A 24,012-nucleotide genomic window follows, 5' to 3' on the forward strand; every position below is an offset into this window, starting at 1 on the left:
AAATTCTTTCTTGCCACTCTGCGTATATTATACACAGAATCACAATGATACTAAACTGACATTTGCATGCTGAGTATCTTCAATCTGTTTACTGCCACACCCCCCATTTCTCTTTATGAGGAAACACATTTAGCCTGGAGGTGTGATGATTGTTTCAAAAGAGAAAAAAAGAAGGAGAAAAAGAAAAAGCAAGGCCTGAGCAGTCTGTCCTGAAAGATGCATGTATGACAAGGACCATCGGACCTGTCTGCTGCTACAGTTTTTAGATAAGCCAAAACTGGGATATTTGGAAGGAGGTTTTTCTTGAATGTGGGTTTATTATGTGAAACATTAAAAAGTGAAATGTGGTCACGATTCTATAATGTTTGAAACTCGTTTTGTCTTCTGGTTTGAAAAGTGAAAAGGTCACTTATTAAAATATATTATGTCAAAACAGCTAAAGCTTTAGTCTACATGTTTAGAATTAAATGTCTGCAATTTTCCTATTAACATAAATATTATTAGTAGTGGTAGTAGAGCAGTAGTTGTAGCATTAGTAAAGGTGTTTACGTCTCCATCAGCTTTTGTTCAGACTGTCTCTTTGTGAATGCGACACTCTCAGACAGTATTTGAATGTCTAAGACATTATTTACTTTGCCAGTGTTACAAATAGTTACTGTTCAACAACATTTCTTTTTTCTTGGTCTTTCCGAGCCGCATGAACGTGTTTTGAAGTTCTAAAGCTAGACTTCTCATCGTGCTTTACAGTTTGATCTCTCGATAACATTGTTGACATTTGCTTACATTTCACGAGATTCTTACTTTGGTTTGTTGAAATAAAAGGAAAAGAAAGGATAAAAGAAGAATAAGTATTTTTCAATGTGATTTTCCCAACTGGGAAAAAATGTTCAGAAGATGAAGATGGAAACAAAATAGTCACTAATTCACGGTTCAGGTCTGACTTCAGGTTACAAAAATGTTGATTTTTAAAAGATGTGAGCCATTTATAAAATTATTATATTGTGCTAAATCACAACAACTGTCACCTCAAGGTGTTTTATAGTGAAAGTTAAGGACTCTGCAATTATATAGAGTAAGCCCCAACAATCTGATGACCTGCTACGAGCAAGCTCAGTGACAGTGAGAAGAAAAACTCTCTTATAACAGGAAGAACCAGCGAGGGGCATCCTTCTGCTGCAGCCCGATGGGGTCAGGGCAGGAGACGCAACAAAATTAAGTTCACTATCATGTTTCTAACTTTGTCTGCCTGCCATGTGGTGCAGCAGGTAAAAAACAGCTGGCTGCTCCAGCTGCAGTGTGGGCGAGGACAAAGGCTGTATGAAGTTCATCCGGGAAAGGAAATTTGCAATTTGGGGATGTAAAAGTGAAAACTGACGAGGGTAAAATGCTCTGCAGAGACTCTCATGGTCCGTCAGTCTGTGGGATCCCTTTAGTATCACACAAAGTCATTTGATCCTTGCTCAATATAAAAATATTGATTAGGGTGGTGTTAAATTCAATTCTTGCTTTTAATAAAAAGAGCAAAGTCATTTGTGTGCAAGTGGAGCCCTTTCTTCTTCTTCTTTTTAGCAGTGTAAACAACAGTTCTTACCTTGTTCACAATTAACACCCTTGTAGGCCGGACTGCATATGCAGATGCCCTGGATGCAGGTGCCGTGGTTGGAGCAGGTGGGATCGATGCACTGACCTTCCTCCACGTTGCACTCTGCCCCCTTCCACCCTTCCAGGCACACGCACCTTCCTTTCTCATACATGCCGTTACCGCTGCACAACACGGGGCATGAATCTGCAACAGGACAAACACAGATTACACTCACATATTCTGTAGTACACCTATGCACAAACACACACACAGTGCTGCAGTATATTAGCTGGAAGACCGTGGTAACCTACCGTGAGTGGGGCTACGCTCTCTTATCTCAGTAGTGCGCAGATTCAGCAAATCCTCAAGCAGCCTCTGTCTCCCTGTCTTTTCCTCTCTCTCCCTCACGCACACACACACACACACACACCTGTACACACGCGCACACACTCCAGCTTATCCCTCATGCTGTTTCAATTTACTCAAGCACCACCTGAGCCTGGCTACCACGGCAACCCAGGAATTGTAGAAAATCCTCCCAACGTCACCTCACTCATTCTGAACGGGCCGTGAAAACAATCGTGAAAACGAAGATTAGGAAAGAGAGCATTAGGGATTTAAAGAATGAGGCAGCGCTATCTCCATGCAGAGATGGAAAGCTGTGTGGCTAATGTAATGACAGGTAGAATAGAAGTCACGCTCGCAGTCAGAGCTCAGGAAGTTCAAATGCATTAAAAAGATGATCCATAGCCATTGCCTTTTTCTCTCGAATAATTTGCAATGAGGGCCTCGTGTGTCCCGTGTTTGTTTGATCCGTTGTAAAATCGAACGCTCTGTGCCACACGGTAATAAAATCACACTTCACATTTTACGGCTCGTGCTAAAACTTGCTGTCTAACTTTTTCGAGCAGAGGATATTACAGCACGAGCAAATGAGCAAAGACGGCAGGAGCGTATGAATAAATGATGAGCGTAAATAAATCATAGGAAGTGATATCATATCACCTGTTTCGACACAATGAGACAGATTCAACTACAATAATTTTTACAAAGACTGACTCTTGGGGAGAATGCAGAAGAGGGAGAGAGAGAGGGAGAGGAAATAGAGCATCTGTCCGTGGAGATGCAGAGGGAGGGAGGTAGAGCAAACGGGAGCAAACAAGATCCGGTCAGTAATGAAGACTAGCCAAAAGAGTTCAGCTGCTGATGTCTTCACCGACTTGATACGATGTACGACTTCATGCAGACATGTCACAGTTTATCAGAAATTAAGGGTGGTGCTCACTGAGCTACGGGGAAGGTGTTTATTGAGAAACAACGTTGGAGGAAACGTGAAGGTTTAGAGCAAATCTGTGCAAACCGGAGCCTGTTCACTCCCCATCTACACTATTGTACTCTAATTCACCCAGTAGCCACTGACAAGGTAGCTCTTACTGAAGTAACTAAAACAATTATTTACTTTACTCTTGCTTCAAAAAGAAGAAAGCGTTGAAATTTATTATACTAGTATTAATTATTAATTATATATCAGAATAAAAGCTACAGCTGCATTCTGCCACTGCAAGCTTTTTTCAGACGGCACTGCATCGTGGATCAAAATCTAACTGTACTTTTCTGCATTCATAATTACATAAACTTGACAAGCTGTCCAACATCACTGGCTGAAACCCCCCAAGAAGGGTCAGATACAGCTCTCAGTCCTGGTCTTTGCTGAATTCTTTTTCTATTACTTAAGGACAAGACTTTCAGATGTTGTCCATCTGATATGTTCTTTGGTCTGCCACTTCTTTTTCTGTGCTTTTTTGAAGAAAATTGTCCAGTTTACAGTTTACAAACTGCACCATGTCAAGCCTCCAGCTAATAAATCCCCGGGAATCACCTTGTTGGTGCAAAAATGGCATTTTTTCCCTGTCTCATTGTGTTATCTTTGGCATTTTTAGAGATCCAACTACAGAAAAGGAACCAAATCATGTGTTTTTGCTAATAACAAACAGACAGATACTGTGTCTTCTGTGGAGACACAACACTGGTTCATCTCTTGAGTTCGGGGGCTGTTTTATGCTTGAATGACTTGTCGGTCATTGTTAAGTAGCTTAACAAAATGGTCAGGTACAAGGACAGGACTGAAAATGAATGAAAAAGCAGCCGATGTCTAAAAACTATGAAAAAACTTCAGAAAGTCTTCCCCCTCAAAAGCAAAATATACAGAAATAATATAATAATATAAAATCTACAGAAGACTTTTACACAAATGTGTGGTTGTTGGCCATAAAATCACAGAAAACTCCACAGACTGGAAACAGCATTGTTTAGTAAGATATCACACACTCATGTGAAGACAGCATGAGAACAGCAAAAGCCCATTTTGTGCTTGGAAAAACCCTGCATATATGTGTGTAGTCAGCAGAAGTGAACAGGCTCAGGGCTACAAAAAGTCCCTCCAGACTGTGTTGGGAGGCTGGAAAATATGAAAGACGCATTTCTTTTAAACTTGCTCTTTTACTGAAATTAGACAGACAGACAGACAGACAGACAGATAGATATTTCTTACCTTTGGCACAGTCAGGACCCAAGAATCCAGCAAAGCAGTGGCAGTGTCCAGCGACACACTCTCCATTTCCATTACAGTCTGTGGAGCAGCCGTCCATTGAGTCTGCATACCCACGCGCACAAACAAACACACACATCAGAACATAAAAGCCAGAAAATAATACAAGAACTTGAAAATATTCTGCATGTAACTCCATAAGCTGACATGGCTCACTGTTATTGAATGAGAGATCTGATAAGCAATGGATGGCTCCCCAGACACAGGGGCTATATTAGATTAGTCTGATCCAGCTGCTATCACTCTCTGGGGAACGGCCAAGCACTCACTTACACTCAGTAGCACTAAGCACATTATACTGCATTACAGGTTGGAAACACGCGGTACGCAAATTTACACACATCAAGGCTTAATCAACAAACTGTTTACACGGGCCGCAGTTTGGAACGAGACTGGAACAACATAAAATCTGACATTGTGAGTGCACGAGTAAGTGGAGAATATACAATGGCGCGTCGCTACAGTAGATGCACTCTGGGCATTGCAAAAGATCAATGTGATGCTTGTTTCTACTAGAGCATTGTCTCATCTGGATGTGTGCGTTTCATCCTATCCCTCTGTAGGCTATGTGCATTTCATCGTAATCCACAATCAGACTTCAAAAGGAAAAACTTCTTTTTTACTCTTCTCCCTTTTTCTCTTATTGATACGTCCATCATGTCAGAGCTCATTCTCCGGGCCCGAGCAGATAGGGGAGATAAAAACGGAGCGCGCTTTCATGATTTTAGAGCATTACAGGAGCCTCGCTCTCAGCTCTGCTCAAGACACAAGTTTCTGGTGAAGAAGAATCAGCAGCTGGCAGAGCTGGGGATTTGAACCATGCTGCAGGTTGTCTCGTGGCAGGCGAGCTCCATCTAAGCTAGATAAAGTAATTAAAATGAGTGTCGAGGATGTCATCCTTTATTTGACCCTGCGCCGTCCTGCTCGCTCTCCTCTGAACAGGGATCGACTCCAGAGTCAAACCGCTGCAGTCCCCTGGCTCGCTCTGCTCAGGGAGCATGGATGACAAATCCTTCAGTGGCACGGCTCACGCACACACACGCTTACAAACACATGCACACAAAGTTATTATGTGACACCCGCCTTAAGGCGCGTGTGACACATGCTAATGAGACAGGCCCTGCCAGTAGCCGGCAGCGCAGCGTTATCCTCCACAGCAGCGCATCACTACAGAAACCAAAGTCATTTTCACCTCCATCACCTGTCATCGTCACACTGATGGAGAGAAGGAGTGGCAATCATCTTCTCTCCCACACAGTCGGGAGAAATCACAAATGTTTCTCTTTCTCACGCTCGGGGGAAGAAAAAAAAGAGCCTCCTATGCACAAATTCCAATATTGACTGTGGCACCTGACACATGTAATGAACAAAAACTCATCTGCAAGGTCACCGAGTTGCTTTTGAATCGGGCGCAGGCGAGCGATCCGTCAGATCTCTCACAAGGCTGCAGGGTTGCAGCAGTGATATAAGCTCTGTATCTTTTCAGGTCAATGTCTCAAACATAAAACTCTCCGGGCAATTAAGAGGTAATGCATAAGAAAGCTATGCCTCTATTTGTTACATGTGTGTGAGTGTGCACGTGTGTGGGCATTCATGAGACGCCCACTCTCTTCTTTCCACTGACTAAACCCTGGCCAGTTAGAAATCACTCATGCCATAAGTTATTGAAGTTAAATGCTATTATAAAATGGGTGCTTCCAGCCAAGTGATCTGATTGGTCAAATAAGCATTCCAATTGTACTTTATGAGCCCGTAAAGATTCAGCCATGCTTTATGACCCTTGGGCTTTATGAATTTATGAAAAAAAAAGATGAAATGGCTGCTCAGCTAACTAGAAGTATCCAGCCTCTAGCCAACCACCAGTTTTGTTTATCCTCTTTTTTATTAAAAGTTATGAAGGAAACTTTCCCAGATTTTTTTTCCTTTTTCTTATGGCCATTGTTTTAAAGAGGCAATATTCAAGCACACGTGTGATGGCAGGTGAATAAGCAATTATGTATAATTAACAGCCCTGCAGGGAGCAGCACTCTCTCCCTAAGCAGATTTAAAAAGAAGACGGTGCTGGCAAAGTGGCCTACATGTAAACGTCGGTATCAGCGGAACAGGAAAAAAGGAGCTTTATCCGCATCTGCCGGCATTTTTTACAGCAGAGAATATGTTTGAAAATGCAATCTGACTCTCATAATGGCATCTATTTTGAAATCAGCGTGTACCTTTTCAGTATTTTTTTATGGCATCCATTTATATACCATAGAATCACCAAGATACTGTACGCACACATCGACATGCATTACAGAATCTATATCAGAATTTATGCAGACAATTTTTAGCTGCAAGCAAGTACGATATGACTGTGTTCTGCTCGTGTGTGTGCGTGTGAGATGGCCCGTGAAAGGATGACAGAACAAAATATCTTCCGAACGACAAAGGTCAGTTATCCGCTGACAACACATGTGATTTTAAACGATCGAACCCAACTTGATTCTTTCTTCTTTTCATCTTTTGTTTCCCCCCCAAGATAATGACTACTGTGAACATCCATGACAGGGTTTTCTCTCTCTCAGGTAGCCCCACGTCTCATTACTCTTGCAATCATGTTTTACATCCCAAAGCAACAAGCAATTTTTTTTTTTCAAAAACCGCAATCAGCCCCATTTCAGGTATTGTCCTATCATCTTTGTGCTCATATTTTTACTTCTTGTCATACTCCACACTCTATTGATTTCATCTTACTTTATTTATTTATTTTCACGGTCGCTTTTCGCTTATTTATTCTCTCTCGTTTCTTCGATGTATCCAGTTACCACTGGCTGCGGAAAAGCTCAGTTTCCCGACAGAGATCATCTCAATTCTCCCTCCTCTCCTCATCATCAAGGTTCAATTCTCGGTCTACACTATATTGTGTCCCTTATTAGGATTTACCGCACAGTGGCTGGGCGGCTTTCATCTTCTGCCTCTGAAAGTAAGCGGTGTCCCGCCGTAACTTCTTTCAGATGTGTAAATAGGCAGTAAAATGATCTTTGACCCCAATCCATTAATATTATTTTTGCCTTTCAAGCTGTACCGCTCGATTAATTGTTTTGAACAACCTCGGCAAACTAAAGGCCGGTAGACTAAGGCCATCTGTTGTTCCTCTGTTTGTTTTTGATTACTAAAGAGAGGCAACAAAAATTCTTCCTGGTTCCTGTTTATCACGAAATATGTGACTGGGGAAAAAAACAGAAAGTCTGGTCTATTCCAGACTTTACAGACAGCACACGTGTCAACAAATGTTTGACAGCTCTGAAATAAAATCTGTGTTTAGCTGTCGCACGCTGTCAGTCATTGTAAAAAAGACTCTGTCAATATGACGATGAAAGATGTCTTCAGTACAATGTTTTGCCTCTGTGGAGCTGTTTACTGATTGGCTTGCAACTTGGGTTTTGAAGGGGTTGTTGATACATATTTAGCCTAAAAGCATCACGTCAGCCACGCATAATGTTCCTGATCATTTCCTGAATAATAGGAAAACCTCGTCATAAGAGACGCGCGAGGAAAAACATCCCAAAATATAGACTTTTTTTTCATGGAGGGTCGCTCACGATATGCGTGTGAGTGTATTAAAATGGAAATTACCAAGTTGCTCCATGGCATTACTGTGCTACTACATTTCCCAACACTTTTTTTTTTGGTTATTTCAACACTGTATTCTCTTAAGGACTACTGGGCAAAGTGGGAGTGAAGAAACTGCCCTGGTAATTATCCACTTGTCTATATTCAGCCACATACTCTTGCATTATTCACATCCTTCAATTTACACTGCCATCCGTGTGTGTCATAGCAATGAGCTGCAGTTAGCAAGCCCTGTCATTACTACAGGAGCTGTCCTCCCCTTTCTAACGGCTGTCTCTGCCATGCCAAACTCACTCGCATAATAGGAAAAGTTCCCTTCAAATGTCAATGAGTTTCACACCACTCTTGACCATGTCCTTACATGTCTGCATATCCGCAGATAAAAAGGAAGACAGAACGAGAGAGTGAAGCAGCCCTGAGACGTTATCAGAGGAACACATGTAAAGCAAGACAAATACAGAAGAAAAAAAGCTAATCCTCCTCACCTATGGGAGTGCTGTGGAGTAACACCTGCTCCAGGTTGCGGCCGTCGTTGTAGAGAGCCAGGTGCCAGGTGCCGGGGTCCATGTACTCGATGAAGCCTGTTTCTTGGAGGCCGCTCAGTAGCAGGCCTTTGGGAGCTTTGGCAGCTGAGACGGGATCAGTCAAGGACCTGGGCAGGGCCTTCCCATCCAGCAGTTTTACAAAGTCAAACTGAATACAACACAACCAGGAAACAGCATTATCAACCAGTCTGAAGGAAACAACAGCAACAAAAACAACATGGGAATTCGCAAAAGCTACATAAAGCCAACAGAAATGAGCGAGGCAAACCTTGTGCAGTGGCGTGTGGCTGTTGTTGGGCTAGCTGCGTGAATGCTATTAGAAAACTGGGTGGATACAAGAAATTGGGGAGTAGAATTCATGATGCGCATATCAAATGTGAATCCAGAGGCCAAAGGAAAGGAGGAATGCTTTTTTTCAGCCGCATCTCCCTTTTCTACCAGACGTGTTCCACAGCAGCTGGCTCAAAAACTTGACATGCTGCTAATAGCATGGGCACACTTTACCACCCAGGTTTTCAGTGGAGCAGACTATTATTTCATCTGTCTTAACCTTTTCGTGCTTCTTTCTCTCCCTCTTTAACTTCCCCCACCACTCTCATCTCCTCTCTCTCCCTCCCCTCCTATCCATCCTCAAACCTCCTTGAACTAGCAAGCACTCGCTGAGTCTTATTTCCCCTGAGGGCTGTGTGTCACACTAGTGTCAAAAACAGCTAATTAGACCTCTTCATGCAGGCGAGAGCAGGGGCGCACTGATGTTAAAAAGCAGATGACTCAGTGTGTGTTGTATTTTTGTCTGTATCTGTGCGTCTTGAATGGCACAATGCTGTTCTACACTGCACGATACGAGACGCTAACATCAGCGTTTTCTTCACGAAAAACCGAGTGCATCCGTACTTTTTAGGGTGCCCGTGCGCCGTTTTAGAAAGACACGTGTCCATGTGGGGAGAATTGCTTTGTCCTCATGTTTTGTTTGTTTTCTTAGCTGGAAAATTAGCATCATATTCAGTATGAGAAAAACACGCACGAGTCTAGAGAAGAAAAAAACATCAGTTTTCCATCAGCAACTCTAACACTGTGTTTCAATACAGCTGAACTCACAATTTAATTGATCTGATTTACATTTTTTTCTCTTTGTGTTGTCAGAACAAGTTTAAAGCAGTGATTTTTTTTGGTTCATGGTTCATGAATGCTACCTGTTAAACAGGCAGACAGCAAATTCATGCTCTGCTGCAGTCAGTTATCGATTTAACTGTTTTTGTTTGTTCTAACACATTTGCCTCACAAAACATGAATAAAAGCAGTTTATGGACATCTGTCTCCACACAAATCGGCGTTTGTACTGAAAAGAACAAAATGCAACTTCCACCTCTTTTAGGACAAGAAATCCAGAGACATCAAAATGGAGACAAAGTAACAGCGAATCCAAAAAAACAAAACAAAACCTATTCCAGCTGTCAGATTGGATGAAAATGTGCTTGCTGTAATGCTCTGTCTGGCTGAATGAGCACACTGACAAAGTTTGAGATTGAGATAAATAAAGAGATGTGGTTTTAGAGGAAATGCACAAAAAAGACAGCCAGTGTATCACAATAGAAGTTTTTAAAAAGACTTTCAAACTAAAATAATTTCTCATGTTTAAATATAAAAAAAAGCATTGTGTGTCGTGTGTGTCTAGAGCATCCTGGAGTATCAGGAGTTCTGGATCAAAGAATATAATGTAATCGTGTTCAAATAAGTGCTTAACACTCCCCACCGCTGAATATTGCCTCAGTGTAGATGCAAGGACAAAGTGGAGAGAAATAGGTGCATTAGCGTGGATGGGATCTGTAGCAGCTGAAGCAAACATGCCCATCTGGTGAACAGCACGCTACGACATGGGGCCTTCTTTACCTGAGTGTGTGTAGGCGGTATGTTCCTGCGCCCATAGACCCCCAGCAGTGCGTTGTGTGAAAGAGAAAGATTGAACTTGATGTAGGTCGGATGGTGCACAGTTATATGAAACCTCCAAAAAAGTCCCGGCGGGATTGCCTGGCTCTGCTGAGTCCCGATGTCGACCTCGCCACGGTCGATGGCCCGGCCTCGCACCCACTTTTCTGTAGGCAAAAAAATAAAAAAATAAAAAAAATCACACAGGTGAGGCCGCTAAAGACACACGCTGCAGATTTATCAAGGCGGACAGGCTGTCGTATTCAGTATCAGAGGGAGCAATTAATAACCAACCTGATGTCCTCAAACATCAGCGTGATCAGCCGCTGCACTAATGAAGCGAGACTGAATAGATGTCAGGAATGACTGAGCGGTGGTGAAAATCCTGCTTTTCAAGAGACCATGCTTTGGCAGGCCTTTGGATAGACTCTGCATAAAGATGAACTGCTTTAAAAAGGAAGTGTTTTGTCTGAGAGCTGTCTACTGGGGCTTTGTCGTGTGCTATATTAGCATCTTCTAACAAGAAAGAAAGTCTGTGTGTGTGTGTGTGTTAGTGTGAAAGAAGAGAGAGAACGAGAGAGAGCGAAGGATGAGAAAAAGTGAGGAGGGCACATGCACGCATTCACAAACAGCGTCACACAGATAGTGTCTTGAGTGAGAGTGTGTCTTTGTCTGTGAAGAGAATAGGTCTTTCCAACAGTCCCCTGGCCATCAGCTCCTCTTCTCTCCATAAGCCTTTATCAACCACCAGGCCCAAGTCTTTTGTGTTGGGGAGCAGGCAAGGCTCTCCAGCCCTCTGTGTGTCAGCCTTTATGTAGAGATATATCTCTGCTTCTAAACTAAGATGGAGGAAATATGGTGACAGAGGGAAGCCAGCCGATCGTTACGGCCACAAAGGCAGAAGAACAGTTAGGGGCAGATTCATGGACGAGCCGGCTCGCTCTCAATCCATAATGCCTGCTGCTTTACCACTCCATTATGGCGACACCATACATGCCTGCAGGCCAGCCGACATATATCACACGTACTGTCAGAGCGAGGGAGGCGGAGGTACTCATCTTGCTATGCTAGCAGAAGCTAAAGCGATGGGAATATTTATTAGTCCGTTGGTCATTCCAGCTCTTTATTGCAGACCTCTCAGTACCTACAGCTGTTAAGTTTTACACAGATATTCATGACGATCGGAGAAAAATTCTGGGTCTGATGATCGTTTTGTCTTTCCAGCTTATCACGCCATGAAGCTGACATTTGTGGTTTTGTTTGAAATGTCACATCAACTTTTCTTCTCTACTCTCGTCACCAGGTCAGTTCGCCTTGGGTTAATCAGCAAACATGCTACCCTGCTCCAACTACACAGCCGGATATCTGCACACAAATGTTAGACAAAAGGTGCATCCATCCGTCTATCCATCTCCTACTAAGGGTCATCACAGGGTGACAGGTACTACCTGGACAAGTCGTTTCCCTTTTCTATAAAGCAAAGACAACAAGTTTGCAGTATGTTGAAAATGCCTAAGCAATGCATTTCTTGCTCAAAGCACTACTGTGCATGCATCTCTAGTATAGCTGTGGCACCTGCAGACTGGGAGATTTCAGCAATCTCAAGCCAACATAGATCAAATAAACTTAGGTACGACATCAAGTTGAGTTATGCGGACCGCACAATTGATGAAACTTACAGAATCTTAGGCCACAATGAACGGTCACAATTCCCCGGCTGTTTCTTTCCATGCCTAACGGAGTCATAATAACATCTGGAGACACATCATACAAACGTGGCTTCTGCCGCCACGACTCATTGCTGGAATTCCAAACACTTCATTTTCCACATTTTACCTCCATTCATTCCATTTCTTTTGGTGTTTTTTTTTTCTCCTTTACAATTTGTGCCAGTGTGCCAGTGTCAAAGTTGATCAGTGTGTGTTATCTAATACTGCATTCCTATCTGGTTGGTTAGTGGACGTGACGATGCCAACACTTTGGCAGGCCATCCGTAGCAGCGAGATTGTGGAAAGGGTCAGCTTTGAACCTTAACCCGAGACAAATATCTTAGAGCCAAGACTAAAAGACATTCACAGCTCACTCGTCAAATCACACACAGTGAATACTTGAATTTCAGTGAATTTTAAAAATTGTGCAAATGAATGCCAAAAGATCACACATCATCTCTTTCTACCCTTCTATCTCATTTAGGCAACACTTGAAAAGAAATAATAAAGTGATTAATTCGGTAACGCGCTTAACCAGTGCGACGAGAGGGAAAAAAAGGGACAAAACGATGAGATTGGGACGAGAACAAAAACAGTTCAAAAAGATTTTTGAATGAAAGTAAAAGCAAAAGCAAAAAAAGAACCAACCCACACACACACTCACAGACAGGTGTCTGTATGAGGCATAAATTGTTCCCGCACTAAAATCTCTACCAAACCGAACAAAAGCAGCTTGGCCGAACTAAAGTATGCATTCATGCATTCCTGCCGAGTCTACCTCAGCAGTCTATTCCTTTTAATGCTAATCCTCACTTCTGCGCCTCGCCACAAAAATATAAAGGCCAGCAGAGGGATGGATGTCTCGAGGAAAGCAGTCTTTTATTCAGCACTAGATGAATAGGACATGAATAGGGCATGGCAGTTGGCGGAACACTGGCAGGCAGGCAGGCGCACAAGCAGGCTGACTGGCAGGCTGGCGGGCAGATGAGCAGGACTGACGCTAATTACTGTACAGTGCTTCTCCAAGTGTGATGCAACAAGGGGACAGAAAGCGGCACTCAGGTCAGCCACAAGGAAGGGTGGTAGGGAGATGGGGGAAGCAGGGGAGATGTAAAAGGGAGGGAGGGGGGAGCACATATGAGAGGACCATGCTCATTGACGAGTTGGCTGTGTCGAGTTACAACTGCTGATGCAAGAAAGAAGAAAAACCCTCCTTGCATCTCTCTCTCCCTCCCTCCCTCCCTCTCTCTCCGTCTGTCTCAGCACGTAGAGAATAATACTGCAGCTCCAGTAAAACCAGGGGAGAGGATCGAGGCATTTTTGGGAGTCCCACAGAAACCAGACGGCTCACATGGTGACCGGGGGCTCCTAGAGCCGCTCAGATTACTTCTGTCAATCAGTGTGTTCCAGCCGTGTGTCTCAGCACAAAACCTGAGCCCACTCTTTGAAAAGATCTTTCAAAACAGCAAATCTGTGTTTATTCCTATCTGGCAGACATAAAGAATACAAGCTTAAACAAGATGATATGCAAACTGGGAGGCAAAAATTCCTTCGCACCTTGCTATCTCGTGGCTTTAATAACAGAAAAGCAGCTTGAAATTTACACTTGCTATCGGCGGCTTGGAATAAGAGTAAAAATACAACAGCGTCGCATAAGCCTCCTTTTATCATTAGTTGGCAGGGGAAGAAAAAAATTGGAATATTTGAAAATGTTGAGCCTGTTTAAAGGGCAGATAAAAGCGTTGCATTGCTCATTCATGTCTACCATCAACATGGCCTTGATGGGAATGATGAATTGGTAGTGGGTCAGTCTGACATAACATACGGAGCATTATAATAATGATGATGCTGCCTCAGCCAATTATACTGGTTGTACACATCGTGCTTCTAATGCCCCCACTGACACTAGTCGCACACAACATGCAAACACATGTACACAATGCAATATTTTCTGCTAAATTAGCCCTTGAAAATGTTCCCAGGCCGCAGGACATCTGGATCAGGACGGCTTTACAATTGAACTCTTAACCTTTCCCATTTCTAATGACTCGCTAACACCTCCACATTGTCCTCCTTCACCCCCGTCTTTGCAAAGCACGTGCTTCCAAAAGTTAGTGTGAGTTTGCCTGCCCATCCATCTGAATGTGCTGTGTGTCTCTGAGTGTGTGCGTGTGGGTGCACCAGGCCAATGAAGGAACGGAACTACATTAGGACTTGGGACACAAGGTCTAATTAATTTCTCTTGCCTACGGGTTATTCAGGTAAAACAATTACACCTGTAATCTATTTTCAAAGGAACTAAACTGTCTTTGCAATTAATTTTATTATCCCTCAGATTCTAATGAAGCAGAGAACAGACTAAAAAGTGCAGCCAGGGTCTTGGTGACGGGACACGTCTGAGGGGACTGGAATTGTGTGTGTGTGTGTGTGTGTGTGTGTGTGTGTGTGTGTGTGTGCGTGCGCACGTCAATACTGATGCGTAGGTCTGTGTCTGAATCTCACACATATTGGTGCAGACAACATTAATAGCGTTCCAAATGCAAGAGAGATTGAGTTTGCCGCAGGATGAATAAAAATATCACAATGGGCAAGGTCTCTATAATTACTTGGATTCAATTAAGGGCCTTTTGAGCAGGTGGCTTAATAAGCTTTCAGCCGCCTCTCTCCACTGTGCAGCCTAATGAGTGTCAGTCAGAGTCAGGAGAAGATAATGCTCTTGGCCTTAGGCCCTTCCATTACGCTCTCTTCCTCACCTTCTACCATCAGACCCCAGGCTACGTGTGTGACAGACACATCTGGCCCTTAGCAAACGCATCCACTGCACGACACATGCATTGTTACACATGTAATATGTGTTGTGTCAATTGGAACGTGGATAATGTACCTACAGATTATTTTTCTTCAAGCTTTACCTGTGTAGTCTGGGTGCAGGTCTAGAGGCTTAACTACTGTGATGCATTTTGAAAATTACTTGTAAGTATCTTAAATTACCCCTCTTGGATATTTATGTCCAAAAAAGTAGAGCACAAGGTCGATGCAACTTTGTGTAACAAAACAGGCTTCCTTCTCTGTAGTGTTTTTTACACTTTGGTACATCACTTTGTCATTTTTATGAAATATTTGTATCTAATATGTTTTCCAAAATTTTACTAATAAACTACTAATAAAGATACGTGAAGAGATATTTTTACCTGCTTAATAAAAATATGTATTTCCTTAACAAATGTGCTTATATCATGCTATGCTATTAGATTGTTAATGCTGATGCATATGTAAATAGTGTTTGAATGTAGGAAAAAATCAAGGCAAAGCTACTTTAACTGCTTTTTAAAATTGTATCTTCCCAGTTTTTCCTGCGCAGAGGAACTCGAAGGTTTGTTCCAACAAAAGCCAAAGAAAAAAAGAAACAAAACTCCAGCACTGTGCTCAAATGATCTATTTTTAAACCAGTATTGTTGTTAGGGATTTAACTGACAAGAATAATCAAAATGTGGTCAGAAACAACAGGAAAATACTCATGTTTCTGTCAACTAAGGTACAAGACTCATTCACTTCAGTGAAAGCAGACTCATCATGTTTGTGTGAGGAGACGTTCCCCAAAGGCACATTCTGAGTCAGGAATATGATATTGTTGGTTGGTTTAACAATTCACTGTGGCATGTGGCATGTAATGTAATTTTAATCTGCAAGGAAGCTGCTAATTAAACGCATTAATAACTGCATTAACAGGACTGTGCAAAAGTCTCAAGCCACCCCTAATTTCTTTATATTTTGCTGGGATGGTGGGAAATAGGTGCATACATACAGAGATTGCTTAATTCATAATAAACTCTCTTAGGCAGCTTTCTTGTTATTTCTTTAAGCAGTCTTAAGGAATAGTTCTTCAGGCTTCTTGAAGGAAATTCAAAGCTCTTCTTTGGATGTTGGCTGCATTTTGTTCTCTACAAAGATGATCCCACACTGCTTCAATAATGAGTCTGAGCTCTGGGGAGGCCAATCCATGACTGATTGTGTTTTTCTATCCAGGTATGCTTTTGCTGCATTGGCAGTGTTTTTGGCGTCACACTGAAAAATAAAACTTTCCACTGTACCGCATGCTGTATCATGGCGACAGTACTTTTTCGACATTCACAATTCCATCAATTTTTAAATATCCCCAACACCACTGGCTAAAACACAGCCCCAAACCATGACAGAGCCTCCACCACATGACATCTGACCTCCTCCATACTGATGATTATTTAAACCAAAACTACTCTGGATTCATGACTCCATCAGACCTGTTGGCACTGATTCAGTCCAGTTCCTGTGTAATTCGGCATACTTCTCTCTCTGTTTCTCATCCTGAAGAAAGGCTTCTTGACAGCCACCCTTCTACTGAGACCATTTCTGATGAGGCTTTAGTGAACAGTAGTATTAACTGAAGTGCCAGATCTCTCAGGTCCTGTATTAGGTCTTTGCTGGATTTTTTCTATTTCTTTAGGATATCGATTTCACATACCGTTCATCTGCTACAGATGTTTTTTTTACACTATCATTTCTTTTATTCGTTTGTCCTCCAGTTGCCAAGTTTCCTCATTTTTAAGGGCACACTGCACACTATTGTATGCCAAACTTTTTTATTCTGTCAGTTTTCATAGAAAAATAAGGAAATGTGTTGTTTTTGCAACAGGCTGCCAGTAACAAAGTAGCTTAACAAACAAAACTGAACTGAAAATAAGTAAAAAAGCAGCCAATGTCCAAAGAAAAGCTTTAAAGGACCTTCACAAAGCATGGAGAACTATTCCTCTAGACGCCTTGAGCAATAGCAAACAAAAATTTAAAAATCAAAATATAATGACTTGATGGGTGGCTCAATACTTTTGTACAGTGCACCAGTATCAAATGGAAACAGTTGAATAAAGTTCTTGTTTGACCACCTTTTGACCAGCTTTGAGTTTATTTTATTGTTTATTTTACAATTGATGTCAGAGCCTGTGGCACATACTACTCAAATGTCAAAAGTTCCTGCTCTTGACAAAACGTGACATGTATACTGTAAACACTGGCTGTAGTTTGAAATTATGTTTCATTTCCTCCGATATTTCTGGATGAGATGTTTTGAATGCCGGCCGCCTAACAGACAGACATGCCGCTGCTGTTAGGCTTTCTCAACTTGAGGCGCTCAAGCAGGGGGTTCACTAAGTGATCCATACTCTCTCTGCGTGTGTGTCTGTGTGAACGCGGGCGTGTGCGCATGTGTTACATCCTGAGACTGTATCCCAGCGTGAGAAAATCAATGAGACCAGTGTAACAGGGACCAGTCCATAAGCATTTGCACACACGCGCACGCGCTCACCTCTGCGCCACACACATTCGCTCTGCTCGCACCCGCGCGCAACATCAACACACTTTCTTACTCTTGTGGACACATGCGGACTGCTCGGCCTCACTTCCCTCCACTCTCTCTGCACGCAGTCTAGAATATTGATGTGCTCTTTAAGAGCCCTTCTCTCTGTCTCTGTCACATTTCATCCATCTACACACAATTTTCCAACCACACCATCAGGCAGAGTGAAAACAATTCGGCACTAACTCAGGAGTTTATACAATCATCACATAGGCTCAGATGGCATTCCACAAGCTCCACATTTCATCATCTCCACATTATAATGAGGCAACGCGCCGCTCTACTGTATGTCACTTTGTATCATTTCATATCGTTAATACATCCGACGTTGCACATTGAGTGAAATATTACTCTCAAACTCTGATGTACTTCATTAAGGAAGGGATTCCACCGACAAAAAAATTCTGTTCTGGGCACATCTGCTTTCATGTACGCCAGAAGAGTTTCCATTAGTGTGTGTGTGTGTGTGTGTGTGTGTGTGTGAGATGGCCATCTCTAAATGCCCTTACCCTCGCTTGTTTGATATAAAAACAGAGAAGAGATAAGGGAAAGGCGGTGTGTTTGTGAGCACACATTCATGCATGCACATCAGCGCGAGGTTGGGTATCATGGGGCGAGTGGCAATTACTGTAATACTAATTAGAGAAGCTTTTATGTGTGGTCGGCTTAGAGGGGCTGCTGGTGATCTCTGGAAACTGCAGGAGAGATAGCGTGAAGAATATAAAACAGCACGCGCGGCTTGACGAGACGCTAGCCATACGCGCATGACACAACATGTCAATTAGCATCAAGCACGGTGGCGCGGGCCGCCTCATAAGGTGGATTAGAAGTCTTGCGGCTCCGGATTCTGATTTCGGAGTGGAGCCAACAAATCATCTTTATGGCATTGAAGTTGACAGAAAAACAACAACACTAAAAATACATGAACGACAATACAAGAAGATTACTACCTTCCAATCATTCCGCCAAGCTCGTTTCATCTCTCCCTACTGTGTCATCAGTTTATATCAAAACAAGCAGAAACTGATGACTATCCTCCAATCAGCCGCCTCAGCTATCTTCATGCTCCCACTGTTACTTGTGTTCCTTGTGTTTATAGCAGCGTGTTAGGCTAAGACAATTTATTCCGAATTAAAAAAACTGAACATTTTGCATCTTGTTGTTCTTTGAGTTTCTTTTTTTTTTGGTGGTTTGCAGACAAGTTGTGAAAGCTTCTTCTAAGATGTTTAAGGAATTTGCTACTTTAATGACAGCAATTCTTTTTTAGCTTCATCGTGTATCCGTCCCTTGCCCCCTTATCTCTCTCTATCCTTTCCATTCCTTCCCTCGCCATCGTTCGCGGTGTAATCTAGGGGATTGTGTGGTCTCTTGGTGTGAGAGGTGATGGGTGCAGCAGGATGAGCGTGATAATCTGCCACACTGGATTACAGCCTAATCTCTAATCTCCCTGGCCCTCCTCTGCCTGGGGACCACCTCCACCGTGCCAATTTTATTAATCTGAGCCCCCTGCATCAACAGCTTAGCTTTGCCCATTTTGATTTCCCAGCTTTCACGGCGCATATAAAGCAATAAGAGCTGAAACAATAGATTGTTGTGACGCAACACTCAGAAGTGAATTCCACGACCCCTGCGTGCTCTATTGGAGGATTTAGATACTGATGAGAGCGTTAATCCTCCGAATGTGAGGATTCATCAAGAATAGTTGCTTCAGGGATGTCCCAGGTTGCCTAAATTGCAGCGAGTTGCAGTTTTGCCTCGCACGTTTTCTGTGTAAGCGCTGAACGTGGGCTCCGACAGCCTCCGATGTAATATCCATCAGAATCACACCAACCATGAAGGTTGCTCTGTCCTGTCTGACTTCATGACCTGAGACACTCACAATTAATGTCCCATATCGTGGGGTTAAACTGGTGTTAGTAATTCCTCTGGCTAGTTGGGAGAAGGCAGAGTGGAGAAAAGCAATTCCAGTCACGTAGCAGGAAAAAGAAAACGCGATTAACCAGTTTCCTAGCCTTTCTAAAAAATGAGTAATCAGAGTAAGGCTTATCTCTGGACTAATGTCTCTCTATTGTATTGGATCATTAGTTGTGGGAAGAGTGTTATTTACGAAGCCAGGGACTTAATGCACTAGAAGCTGATTGAAATTTGTAGACCTATACCTGAAGATCCGAATATAAGTGCATGTGTTTGGTGTATGTGTTTGGTGCATCTTCAGTTTTCACTCTTCAGCAACTCTTTGTACTCGTTTTAGCCTCTGCAGCAACACAACATGACAGGCTTAATCTTTGGCTTATGTGTATGGTGTTTGTAAAAGTGTGATTAAAACATTACATGTCATTGTTCAATATGTTTAGTTTGCAGAAGTTAATGGATCCTAATTGAAGTCTCAGCTGTGGTTCACAGCATCATCGAAGAGAAACAACTAGAATCCTCTTAAGCTATGGTGCACAATTTGCCGTGGTCCAAAAGTAACCGGGACACTAAGTGGGCAGATGTGTCTCATTTTTTTGATCAATAATTCATGCCTAAAAGAGCTGCCATGTGGCTGAAAGTTGACTGAAAGTTGCCATTTATGCAGAGGTGATAATATGAGGAGTAGAGTGGAGCCATGCAAATGAAGGACATAATACCAGGACTCGCACAAAAGCACAAATCTATCAGAGCACTATCACAGGTACCATCAAAACCAACAGCTGGCCTCCTTCCAGAAAACCAGGTGCACCCAGCAAAAGTAAAAAAATGGCAAACAGCATGAAGAAGTCTGCATGAAGAAGAAAAACTCATTTATGTCTCTGCAGCCCGTCAAGAGCGCTCTCCAGGATTTAGGCAAAGATTCAACAGTTATCCAAAGACAACTTCATGTCCATAATTTTTTAACACATTCCTCTCCTGTCTCAAAATTTGGCATGTACATTACTCATAATCCATTTGATGAGTCGGGTGTGTTACACATGTAAAGGCTTGTAGCCTTGAGCTGACAACCTAAAGCAAAGATGAGGAGCTCTCTGCAAAAGTCTGCAGAACTTCGAAGCTACAACGCAGACAGTTTTTAAAAACATTGTCAAAATGAAAAGTCCCAGCTGACTAACATCGCACAAGTCTGGTTAAAGACTGACATGAAGGTAAGTCCAGAGCAACTCTGAAGGGGTGGTTTTCCATGGAAACCTGAAATATGAAGGCCCCGAAAATAATTCCGATTTGTCAAAATACGCTCTTATTGGGCATGCTTAATGAAATAGTCAAAAATGCTTTCCTTGCCTTTTTGCTTGCAAAAATGTCGATAGAAAGAAAAAGAAAACAGCCAGGCACAGATAAAGAAAAATGAAGTGAAGCACTCGAAGTCATCACTTATGTTTTTAGTCAATACATTTAATACAAATTTTTCAAGCTGCTGTATTACATTTGTTTTGTTGTTACTAACGGGCAGATCCTGTCAGTGGCTGAGTGCAGAACATCTGTTATTACAGTGTACACTGTGTGCGTGTCAGCTCACCTCTGTCACCACTGTGTGTGTTTTCAGGGTTGAGCGTGTCCAGCAGGTGGACGGAGCTCGTCGGTCTGGTTTTGCTGCGGTCCTCTTGTTGATGGTCTGCTGAGCTCAGGCCATTCTCATACAGCTGGCTCTCACCGTGACGCAGATGCCAGGTCAAACCTAACAGGTGGACCGCTACACACACACACACACACGCAGATTGGCAGCCAAGGGTAAAGAAAAGAAAACAGACAGAGGAGATCATTATTCAAAACATGCAAGAGGGGTGTGTCTGAATCCTTTTTTTAATGCCCATCTTAGAGCACTCACTCTCTTTATGTGCTTATTAGCGTCCGGCAAAGCAAAGGACAATTAGAAAACACGCAGAGAAGACAAACTGTCACGCACACATGCGTGCATGCCTGCGCACATGGCACATGTGCACACCAACACAGAACGTGGCAGTGGTGGGCAATTAAGGCAGATCTTGTGAGTCTGAGCCCAGGGCTAGTATTAAAGCGCTAACACAGGCTTTTATGCATGACTAATGATGCTTTGAAAGCTGCTGCCGATTCACAATCCATATGGGCCTTTTAAACAACAAAGGGTATGAGAGAGAATACTGGATTCCCCCCTCCCACTCATAAAATTGTTTACTAGGACGGGAAACCAACATGCTGTTAAATAAAAACAACTAACACACGCCCATTAAGGAAATGAATTAGTTTTTTGCGAGTGTTGTCAGTAAAGTGTTGAGTAAAACATTCAGCTGTGTTCTGACCAATCACGAGGTTCCATTCATTCAGGCTTATACTTGAGCAGTGTTTTAATTTTTTTTTTTATTTCTTTAAAAGAATCTAAAAAGGTAATGTGCCTTTGCTGATAGGAAGAACAAAGCAAATGAAATAAATCATTGCAGTTTTTTTTCTCCCCTCCTCTGACACATTTGGAACATCAAACAAAAGCAAAGACTTAAATCAAAAAGTTACTATGTGCTGGTGGCAGTCAGAGGATGGCTGCTGCATGCAGATCAAGGTAGGGAACTTCTAAGGACTTCAAACATCTTCACTGTCTGTCCTCTGTCTGCTGATTGCCGACACCCAGAAAAAGCACTTGACACGAGCTTGATAACGCTCGCGTAAAATGGCTGCTTAGAAAAACAAATCCACAATTATACAGCGCAACCAACACAATCACACAGGTACGGCGCAGACTCACACTTTTCTCATCTGTGCATACATGCATGCATGCACACGCCTCCACAGTCGCCCACACTCCACCCCCTCCTGATGAAGGATACCTAATTAAAACTCCAAATAGTTCAAAGCCATTTGCTGCTACTTTCCTTTGAGGAAGCACAGAGGAGAGGGGTGCGAGGCGGGGAAATAAAACTGTTTTCTCTGAAAAATACCAGCAAATCTATGATGAGCTCTGAGAGTTGAAGCCAACAGGGTCCCATGCCTCACTCTGGCATCTACGGGGATCAGCAAATCATACATTTCTACTTTTGACTAGCACTAGCCACTATTGGTTTAGCTATCTACTCATGCACAATATGAGCTCTTCAAAGCAGAACACTGACGATTACCAGGGCCATGAGGGAGACGTCATGCATCATTTAGCTCAAACTAATTGAACTGTCAGTCTGTGACGAGACCAGACATGGACACGCACAAGCTCCTCACGTCAGTGTGAGTACGAGTCAGTCATTTTTAAACATCTCTTGTTTTCTTTTTCTTTTTTAAAAAAAGGCGACGTGGGGGATTTTTCGCATAAACACCTTGCTGTGAAAGTACCTGTGATGATTCATTTTGATGCTGGAAAAAAGGATGTCAAACAGTAACCCAAATGATCTTCCTTGTACATTTAATTTCATGGATTTAGCTTCCAGCAAAATCCTTTCGGTTGTCTGGTACTGCCCGTACTGCATCCTTAGCAGACAGGTGGGAGGAGAACGGAAGCAGGTAGAAAGAAACTCATGAAAAAAGCACACACACAGTGAAGGTGGTCAAAATCACACGTATTTGACACTGACAGAATTAGCAAGAGCGCCGCTGAAATTTCCTTTCGACCACGGCAATTATCTTTCTCTTAAAATACACCATAAAATATCATACCACACCTAAAAATGTAGGTTTGTATTCCTCGTCACAGTTTGTATGGCATTATATTTGGCAGTGGAGTGGAGTGGAACAACCTATCATAGTTTCATAAATTAGTCTGTAAGAGTGCTCAGTGAGGGATGACAAGTTATTCCCAAACTGATACATTTGGCATTTCCACCATTAAGTCTCTCAGACTCCATTCTCTCCTCGCTTCCTCTCATCTGAATTGCTTTTCTTGCTCTCCATGTTTGTCTGGTGTCCCCCACACCTCTGCTGGCCAAGTATTACCCACTACAGTTATGACTCTGCAGCGACAGTCCTCACCAGCTCTCCTACCTTCTCCTCGTCACCACTCCATCTCTCCTCAAAACACCCTCAGACCCCACTTCTCCTGCTCCTCCTCATCAGCCCTCCCCCCATTCTCTGTCTCTCTCTCTCTTACTTTATGGCTGTTGACCTTTTGCTTGAACACTTAGCATCTAGAGTTGCACAGCATGCATGCACACGCAAACACACCGGAGCAAGAAGGGAACAAGGACCTCTGAGTGTGATGAGGAGATGATGGAAGAGTGAGCGTTTGAGCATATGCTCTTGTACTTTTGAGGATCTAATGTCCAAACAGTAATATTAATACCAGTGAGGACATATTTGTTGGTTTGTCATTTAAGCAAATGAATTCCGGGCATTTAAAACTGAGCACTCATAGAGCCCATAATGTGGACAGGAATGGGAGTTTAATATATGTCTATCTATTAGGCATGTAGAGGTTACAAGGTTTCAATTGCTGCAGGTTATTCAGTGCCAAAGAGACATGAAAAAAGATGAGCAACTGCTGAGCATGAAGGTTTATTCTTGACCTTAACATTTATTCTGTCAGACCCCTGACTCACAGACAAATTAATATCGTTTTTGGACACACAAACGATACTGGCACAGTCGTCATAGAGATGTCCTGTCGTCCTGGGTTACGCTATCCTACACTCTAGAAAATCACAGAGACCTTGGAGAATCTGGATTATATCGTCAAATGAACTGTGGTGTTAGTTCTTATCTGTGATGATAAA

General features: G+C 42.7%; 1 protein-coding gene across 1 annotated transcript in view; it reads right to left on the bottom strand.

Moving 5' to 3' along the window:
* Positions 1-24,012, bottom strand: part of tenm1 (teneurin transmembrane protein 1) — a 204,297-nt gene that overhangs the window by 80,919 nt on the left and 99,366 nt on the right. The window contains exons 6-10 of the mRNA XM_085289132.1: positions 20,865-21,038; positions 10,238-10,440; positions 8,288-8,495; positions 4,134-4,235; positions 1,592-1,786 (exon numbers count right to left, since the gene is read on the bottom strand). Of these exons, the coding sequence (XP_085145258.1) occupies positions 1,592-1,786; positions 4,134-4,235; positions 8,288-8,495; positions 10,238-10,440; positions 20,865-21,038 (882 nt within the window). The remainder of the gene's footprint in view (positions 1-1,591; positions 1,787-4,133; positions 4,236-8,287; positions 8,496-10,237; positions 10,441-20,864; positions 21,039-24,012) is intronic.

This window comes from Mchenga conophoros, linkage group LG2 (genome assembly GCF_057382185.1).
Source record: "Mchenga conophoros isolate Kocher_MC1m ecotype Shallow Benthic linkage group LG2, M_conophoros_male_GT1.1, whole genome shotgun sequence".
Taxonomy (NCBI): domain Eukaryota; kingdom Metazoa; phylum Chordata; class Actinopteri; order Cichliformes; family Cichlidae; genus Mchenga; species Mchenga conophoros.